This window comes from Scyliorhinus torazame, chromosome 14, assembly GCF_047496885.1.
Source record: "Scyliorhinus torazame isolate Kashiwa2021f chromosome 14, sScyTor2.1, whole genome shotgun sequence".
Classification (NCBI taxonomy): Eukaryota; Metazoa; Chordata; class Chondrichthyes; order Carcharhiniformes; family Scyliorhinidae; genus Scyliorhinus; species Scyliorhinus torazame.
Genome location: NC_092720.1, coordinates 51,497,536 through 51,506,791, shown reverse-complemented (window position 1 = coordinate 51,506,791; position 9,256 = coordinate 51,497,536). Strand labels below are relative to the sequence as shown.

Sequence of the window (9,256 nt, the reverse complement as noted above, 5' to 3'; positions counted from 1 at the left end):
TGAACGGTAGGAGATGTATAAATATATGCGGTGGAATCCTCTGCTCCTGAGACTAAGTGTTGACGCCAGGGCAGGATTCACGGACTTCCACAGCAGCAAAACTGGCGCTGCACCTGGATTCAGCAACCGTTGAGCGACTAGCACTGGCTCAACGTGGAACACAATCAATTCCAATGAGAAACAGTGCGGGATTCGCCGGGTCCGTGATTGACACTCGAGAGGCTGACAAGCTGCAGCTGCATATACACATTACAATCCCCACACACACTCACCCCAGCCAACAAGATGGCATTGGTTGCACTGGAGCGCACCCATCCTGCTGATGTGTTGGCTGGGGCCAGAGAGCACCTAGGGGAGTGGTCTGAGGAGGGGCCCATGCAACATGTGGCCCTAAGTTCACAGTGGGCAGTCAGCACATGGACAGCTGCATGGCTGCCTTGCAGGCTGTGGCAATGGTGGTCCGTGCCCAACCACCTCGACCCCACGGCCCACCTCCTGGCCGCTCCCTGCTACGCCCCCCCCAGCCCTGGCAGAAGCCCCTCGGCCAGCGCATGATCGTCAGCAAATTATGTTGAACATTTTCTGTACCCTCCCTCCCTCAGCAGCCACCGCACCTGTTTCATGATTTTTAACAGCACAAGTGAACCTCACCATCGGGAATTCGCCCCGATGGAGGCAGAAAATCAAGGAGGCCCCTGAGACTACCCGATCAGGCCTGCTAATGAAATGCTAAGGGGGTTTACTGTGTGTGTGAAGTGGAACGCATTGATGCCACTGTCACAGCTTCGGAGAATTGCGATTTGGTCCTCGCCACGATTTCGGCATCAAAACCGATTCTCCGCCGAATCGCGTTTCTCGATTCTGCTGTCAACCGACGGAGAATCCCGCCCATGATGTTCTTTTCTTCACTACACCCTGCAACTGGTCCTGATCTAAACAAGATGGCTACCATCACATTAAAATGCACCAGGTAGACTACAGCGTTGCCAACTATGATTAAATGTATTCCTGAAGGTTTCATCACATGACTTGGCGCACACTCCAGACAACACAACCATCCTTCTGACGTACTGCCTTCCTTTGTAAGCATAAAGACTCATTATCCAATTGGATAATGCTTTACTGTGAGTCAAAGAACATTTTTTTGCCCAATTTCAATATTTTTATTTCTGGTAAAAAGAAATAGTGACATAAAATTACAAAAAAATATATATTTTTTAACGTCCCTATGATTTTTCTCCAGGGTTGCACATAGTAACATCCCCGAGATTGATCTTCAATACCTGGAGACTCCAGGCCAATCCTGAAGGGTTGTAATATTTGTGCTCTACACCACTGGCATTGCTGGACGCTTTCTTAACAAATATTAGAGCGTGCAAGAGATCTATTGGCTGAACCTTGGCCCCAGCTGACCCAAACTGGAGTTCGTACACACAAATTAGTTAAAGTTAACTCATAGCACTTCACATGATTTGAGCTCACTTATGTTCCAGATTTCAAAATAAAAGTAAATTTTCAGGAGTAGTGACAATGAAGAAGTAAATCAGTGCTTTATTGGAGGCATCCACTGAATCATTAATATTGTACAAACAAGATTGGATTTTTAAGTGTTAATTGTAGGAATTCTGCCATTCAGGTACTAACAACTCAGACAACCATTGCCAGAGCCTGACCTGTCTAAATCTCTCCCATCAGTGAACTGTCTGTGCTATGACTACTGTAAGATGAATATCGTTTACTGAAAGGATCAATAAACTATCATGATTAATTCTCATCATTCTTCGTCAAAATATTTATAATCATTGAATGTTATACATGGCGTTTTGGCATTTTCCCAAAGTGCCTTATGGAGAGCAATGAGCAGGAAGTTACTGGATTTATGATAAAAATCAAACCATTTGTGTGGCCACCATTTTTGTTCTAAATTCACTTCCTTTCAATTCTCAATTACTGGCGTATATTTGTCACAGCACAGTTATTCACAGTTGGAAAGCAGTTATAAACAAAGAACACGTTAAGTTTCAGAAAATTAAGTTGCTAATTTAATTACTTTATTTTTCCCTTTTCTTTACTCCCTCCTTTTGTTCCTCCGAAGGTACATGTTATTACCTAACTCAGAAGCTGGATGAACCGTTACTCCCTATCCCAATCAGTGGGGGTAAAATGACTAATGTGGATTGGTTTCCTTTCTTTTTCTGCCCCCCACCAGTTTTTCAGCTCTTGCCCAAATTTCAAAAATTGCCAATATGAGGATCAACAGTCTGAATCTTGCATCCTGCACTGTTGCGGGCAGGTTATTTCCACTGGCGGTTGAAAGCAGAACTAGGGGGCATAGACTCAAAATAAAGGGAAGTAGATTTAGGACTGAGCTTAGGAGGAACCTCTTCACCCAAAGGGTTGTGAATCTATGGAATTCCCTGCCCAGTGAAGCAGCTGAGGCTCCTTCATTGAATGTTTTCTTTTTTTAAAAAAAAAAGATTTTTATTGAAGTATTTGTAAAATTTTATAACAATAACAGAAAAAGAACAGTAAACATTAAACTTTAACATGGTGAAAAAAATAGACATTTCCCCAATCGGCTCTATCTTCACAAACCACATGAAATAACATAAAATAACACTTACCTCCCACCCCTCACCCCCCCTTCTCGGAAAGCTGCTACTGCTGATATTTTAAATTTCTCCAAGAAAGTCGACGAACGACTGCCACCTTCGGGAGCACTTGAGCATTGATCCTCTTGAGGCAAACTTTATTTTCTCGAGGCTGAGGAACCCATCCATGTCATTGATCCAAGACTCTACACTCGGGGGTTTCGAGTCCCTCCACATTAAAAGGATCCGTCTCCGGGCTACCAGGGAGGCAAAGGCCCGTTAAATGTTTTCAAGATAAAGATAGATAGTTTTTTGTAAAATAAAGGAATAAAGGGGTATGGTAACCGGGCGGGAAAGTGGATCTGAGTCCACAAAAGATCAGCCATGATCTCATTAAATGGCGGAGCAGGCTCGAAGGGCCAGATGGCCTACTCCTGCTGCTAGTTCTTATGTTCTTATGTAGTATACTTGTAAGAAATACGTTCTGGTCATCTGAATCATTGACCTATTTTCCTCTTGAACATGCTCAGTGGAAAACATTCATTGTCCATGAAAATGAGAAGTGAGACAGTTCTACTGACATGTGTTGACAGTTCCATTGTTCGGTGGTAGTACCCTCACCTCTGAGTCAGGAGGGCATACGTTCAAGCTGCACTGTAGGACTCGGAGGACGTAAATAAGGTTGACATTCCAATGCATCGTGAAGATGCACTGCATTTCCTGTACCAGCCTCCCCGAACAGGCGCCGGAATGTGGCGACTAGGGGCTTTGCACAGTAACTTCATTGAAGCCTACTTGTGACAATAAGCGATTTTCATTTCATTTCATTTTCATTTTTCATTTCATTCATTTTTCAGGTTCCACTTTTTAGATGAGATATTTGAAGAAAAGCAGGGGAGTTTTCCCAGTATCCCAACCAACATTTATTCCTCAGTAACCATTTGTCTTATTGCTGTTTATGGAATTTTGCTGTGCACAAGTTGGCAGGGTGTTGGCACAGCAAGCATTTTCAAGTCATTCATTTGGAGTTATTTTGGATCTGTCTGAGGACATGAAAGACATTATGGGCGCGATCGAACGTCCTCGCCGCGCCCGGCCCGATGAGGCGCTGCGAGGCAGCAGTGCTAACCACTGTACCACCCTGTCGCCCTTGTCTTGTTTTTATCTCTTATCCAGAGCACAAGCTGCATCATCACATTACAGTGGAGCTATCATTCTAGAAGAGTCTAAAGTCAATGTTTCCGAACACGCTACTCAATGAAACTGTTCCAGCGTCTAATTTGATTGAGGCATTATGCACAAAAAATGGAAAAGTCAAAGGGAGGTTAGTCTATAGAACAGTGGGGAGGGACGGTTGTAGAAACTGTACAGTAGATGCTAATTGAACTTCACTACTTAAAAAGAAATCATCAAAATGGTTTGCAAGGTAAACTAGGTTTGAAATAAGGAGACTTAACCCCCTTATAAATCATATAAACATATATACATAAAGCTGCACTGGAATAACAGATTTTATCAATGTTTATAGTTGAATGTTCCGTACTACACAGCAGATTGAAGTCATACAAAAGTTTAAACTATGGTAGGGGTTAACCTTCTGTATGCCAGGTTAACCCTGTTCTTCACACTATAATGTACCTCAGCCTGTATTATTTTGATAGCAGCATCTCACCTTGGCTAAGATTGGTGCTACGTTTGGCCCATGTCCAAGGTTAATCTTCATTGGCTGATCTTGCTCGTTATCTTCATAATAAAGTACCATGAATATTGCAATAAAGCACTTCTGGGTGCGGCTATGCAGAGCTAGGTCGCATATTCGGCAGCTCCCGCTTGGAACGGACTTTTGGGCTCTTTTACAGGGCCCCCACGGCATTTGTTTGACATTTCCCGGTGTGGGAAGAAGATGCAGCAGTCCCATGACAGTGTCCCCCAGGAGTGTTGTGTCTTTTGGCTACCAGACCCGGCAGAAACAGTGAAAGATTTGGCTTGAGCTGCAGCAGTAGACGAGAGCCTCTTCCAGCACGCAGGCCGGGGAAGGGCAAGCTTAAAGCTGCAATCTGACTTGACTCTATCAAAGGTGAATTCTAGCAGCAGAGGGAACAACTGTGAAAAGATCTACCAAGGCCATTGAAGAAGCAGGGACGAGGCTTCTGGTGGCGCATTCGGCAGCTCCCGTCTGGAGCCGACTCTCAGACCTTTTTCAGGAGTTTCCATAGACTTTTGGGGGCAGACTGGTGAAGCAAACACTGCCAACTTCTATGAAACAGACCAGAAGTGTAACGGCCAAAGGAGCGGCACTGGAGCAACGGGAGAAGCGAGGGAAAGAAAACAAAATGGCGGCGGCCAGGGACAAAGGGGAGCTGCAGGAGTTCATCAAGCGCTGCTTCGAGGAGCAGTGCGAGGAGATGAGCAAAGAGATGTTGGGGCCTATGCTTTCGGCAATTGAAGGACTCGGGATCACGCAGAAGGCCCACGAAGCTAAGATCCAGGAGGTACAGAAAAGAGTCAGTCAGAACGAGGACGAGCTCGTGGGCCTGGCGGTGAGAGTGGAGCAGAACGAGGCGCTACACAAGAGGTGGGCGGGAAGACTCGAAGGCCTGGAGAACAGGTCGAGGAGAAAGAATCTGCGAATCCTGGGTCTCCCTGAGGGAGTGGAGGGGGCTGATGCCGGGGCATACGAGAGCACGATGCTCGAGGCGATGATGGGCACGAAGGCCCCTTCGAGGCCGCTGGAGTTGGACGGGGCACATTGGGTGCTGGCGAAGAAGCCCCAGGCAAATGAGCCGCCAAGGGCGATGGTGGTGAGGTTCAACCGGTTCACAGACAGAGAGTGGGTCCTGAGATGGGCCAAGAAGGAGCGGAGCAGTAAGTGGGACAATGCAGAGATCCGAATATACCCGGACTGGATCATGGAGGTTGCAAAGCGGAGAGCGGGTTTCAACCGGGCCAAAGCGGCGTTGAACCGGAAAGAAGTGAAATTCGGAATGCTGCAGCCAGCGCGACTGTGGGCCATATATAAGGGCCAACACTATTACTTCGAAACGCCTGAAGAGGCATGGACCTTTGTACAAGCCGAAAAGTTGGACTCTAACTGAGGGTTTGTGAGGGTGGGGGGGATGTTTTGGGGTTTGATGTGTGATGGTTGTTGTATATAGGGGGTCAATCACGCGAAGGAAATGTTACATGGGCTGGGGGAGAGAGACAAGGCCGCGACAGGAGCTGTTCCAAAGGGGGGGGAGCGGGCTTTGGAAAGCGCAGGGTTTTTTCCTGCGCACGGGAAGAAAGGCGGGAAGGGGAACGAAGGAATGCATATGGATTGGGAGACTCCCACGCGGGGAGGTCAATGGGACGGCGGGGGAAGCCGGGGTCAGCAGGCGTCAGCTGACATACGGGAGTGACATGGGGGGAGCAAAAAAGCTAGACAGGGGTCTAGCGGGGGGGGGGGGGAGGGGAGGGGGGAGGGGGGGGGAAGGGTTGCTGCTGCACTGGCCGAAAGGGAATGGGACACAGAAGAGGTGGTCGGGACGGGGGTCCCCCCTCTGGGGGACTGGAGGGTGAGGGAGGCGTGGACACTGGACTAGCCCAGAAAAGGAGATGGCTAGTCGGCGGGGCGTGGGGGGGGGGGGGGGTGAGAGCCCCTCCAATCCGTCTGATAACGTGGAATGTGAGGGGCCTGAATGGGCCGGTGAAGAGGGCTCGAGTGTTCGCGCACTTGAAGGGACTGAAGGCGGACGTGGCCATGCTCCAAGAGACACATCTGAAGGTGGCGGACCAGGTCAGGTTAAGAAAGGGATGGGTAGGACAGGTATTCCACTCGGGACTGGACGCGAAGAATAGAGCGGTGGCAATATTGGTGGGAAAGCGAGTGTCATTTGAGGCCAAGACTATTGTAGCGGACAATGGAGGGCGATATGTAATGGTGAGCGGTAGGCTGCAAGGGACGTGGGTGGTGTTGGTAAACGTATACGCCCCGAACTGGGATGATGCAGGATTCATGAAGCGCATGTTGGGGCGCATTCCGGACCTGGAGATAGGAGGCCTGATAATGGAAGGGGACTTCAATACAGTGTTGGATCCAGCACTGGACCGCTCCAAATCAAGGACTGGAAAGAGGCCGGCGGAGGCGGTTTATTGATCAGGTGGGGGGAGTGGGCCCATGGCGGTTTGCAAGGCCGCAGGCCAGGGAATTTTCTTTCTTCTCCCATGTACACAAAGCCTACTCCCGGATAGATTTCTTTGTTCTGGGTAGGGCGCTCATCCCGAGGGTGGAGGGGACGGAGTATTCGGCCATAGCCGTTTCGGACCGTGCCCTGCACTGGGTGGAACTGGAGCTGGGAGAGGAGAGGGACCAACGCCCATTGTGGCGGCTGGATGTGGGACTGCTGGCGGACGAGGTGGTGTGTGGGAAGGTGAGGGGGTGTATCGAAAGGTACTTGGAGGCCAACGACAACGGGGAGGTGCGGGTGGGGATGGTATGGGAGGCGTTGAAGGCGGTGATCAGGGGAGAGCTAATTTCCATTAGGGCTCATAGGGAGAAGACACAGGGTATGGAAAGGGAGAGGTTAGTGGGGGAGATTTTGAGAGTGGACAGGAGATACGCAGAGGCCCCTTTGGGAAAGACGACGGCTCCAGGCGGAGTTTGACCTGTTGACCACAGGGAAGGCGGAGGCACAGTGGAGGAAAGCGCAGGGGGCGACCTACAAGTATGGGGAAAAGGCTAGTCGGATGCTGGCACACCAGCTCCGTAAGAGGACGGCAGCGAGGGAAATAGGGGGAGTCAAAGATGGGAGGGGAGCCACAGTTCGGGAGTGCAACGAAAATAAACGAGGTATTCAAGGCCTTTTATGAAGAGCTGTACAGATCCCAGCCCCCAGCGGGGGAAGAGGGGATGAGACAATTCCTAGATCAGCTGAGATTCCCGAGGGTGGAGGAGCAAGAGGTTTGGGGGCACCAATTGGGTTGGAGGAGCTGAGCAAGTGTTTGGGGAGCATGCAGGCGGGGAAGGCCCCGGGACCGGACGGATTCCCGGTGGAGTTCTCCAGGAGGTACGCAGACCTGTTGGCCCCGCTACTGGTGAGGACCTTTAATGAGGCAAGAGAGGAGGGGACCCTGCCCCCGACAATGTTGGAAGCGACAATTTCTTTGATCCTAAAGCGGGACAAGGACCCACTGCAATTTGGATCATACAGGCCGATCTCGCTCCTCAATGTGGATGCAAAGTTGCTGGCAAAAGTGCTGGCCACGAGGATCGAGGACTGTGTCCCAGGGTAATCCACGAGGACCAGACGGGATTTGTAAAGGGCAGGCAACTAAACACCAATGTGCGGCGGCTCTTAAACGTGATAATGATGCCATCGGAGGAGAGAGGCGGAGATAGTGGCAGCTATGGACGAGGAGAAGGCCTTTGACCGAATAGAGTGGGAGTACCTCTGGGAGGTGCTGCGTAGGTTTGGATTCGGGGTAGGGTTTATCAATTGGGTTAAGCTCCTTTACAGAGCCCCGATGGCGAGTGTAGTGATGAACCGGCGGAGGTCGGAGTACTTTCGACTGTACCGAGGGACGAGGCAGGGGTGCCCCCTGTCCCCCCTGTTGTTCGCATTGGCGATCGAACCATTGGCCATGTCATTGAGGGAGTCTAATAAATGGAGGGGGGGTGGTCCGAGGGGGAGAAGAGCATCGGGTGTCGCTATATGCGGATGACCTGTTGCTGGACGTGGCGGATCCAAAGGAGGGGATGGTGGAGGTCATGCAGACTCTAAGGGAGTTTGGGGAGTTTTCGGGCTATAAGCTCAATGTAGGGAAGAGTGAGCTCTTTGTATTACAGGCGGGGGACCAAGAAAGAGGGATAGGGGACCTGCCGCTCAGGAGGGCGGAGGGGAGCTTTCGGTATCTGGGGATTCAGATAGCCAGGAGTTGGGGGACCCTACATAATCTGAATCTGACAAGGTTGGTGTAGCAAATGGAGGAGGATTTCAAAAGATGCTGGCGGGTAGAGTGCAGTCGGTCAAAATGGTGGTCCTTCCGAGGTTTCTGTTTGTGTTTCAGTGCCTTCCCATCGTGATCACTAAGGCCTTTTTTAAGAGAGTAGGCAGGAGTATTATGGGGTTTGTGTGGGCGAATAAGACCCCGAGAGTAAGGAGAGGGTTCCTGGAACGCAGCAGGGACCGAGGAGGGTTGGCGCTGCCAAACCTGGGGAGCTACTACTGGGCAGCAAATGTGGCGATGATCCGCAAGTGGGTTATGGAGGGAGAGGGGGCGGCATGGAAGAGGATGGAGATGGCGTTCTTTAAAGGAACGAGCCTGGGGGCGTTGGTGATGGCACCGCTGCTGCTCTCGCCGACAAAGTATACCACGAGCCCGGTGGTGGCGGCAACGCTAAGGATCTGGGGCCAGTGGAGACGGCACCGGGGTGCAATGGGAGCATCGGTGTGGTCCCCGATCAGGGGTAACCACCGGTTTGTCCCGGGGAAGATGGACGGGGGGTTCCAGAGCTGGCATCGGGCGGGGATTGGAAGAATGGGGGACCTGTTCATCGACGGGACGTTTGCGAGCCTAGGGGAACTGGAGGAGAAGTTTGAGTTACCCCCGGGACATGCCTTTAGATATATGCAGGTGAGGGCTTTTGTGAGGCAACAGGTGAGGGAATTCCCGTTGCTCCCGGCACA

The 9,256-nt window shown here is 50.5% G+C and overlaps 1 protein-coding gene across 1 annotated transcript in view; it reads right to left on the bottom strand.

Annotated features, from left to right (window-relative positions):
* Positions 1-1,163: 1,163 nt before the first annotated feature.
* LOC140389029 (uncharacterized) overlaps positions 1,164-9,256 on the bottom strand; it is a 57,900-nt gene continuing 49,807 nt past the window's right edge. The window contains exons 10-12 of the mRNA XM_072473194.1: positions 4,264-4,334; positions 1,284-1,418; positions 1,164-1,169 (exon numbers count right to left, since the gene is read on the bottom strand). Coding sequence (XP_072329295.1) covers positions 1,164-1,169; positions 1,284-1,418; positions 4,264-4,334 — 212 coding nt within the window. The remainder of the gene's footprint in view (positions 1,170-1,283; positions 1,419-4,263; positions 4,335-9,256) is intronic.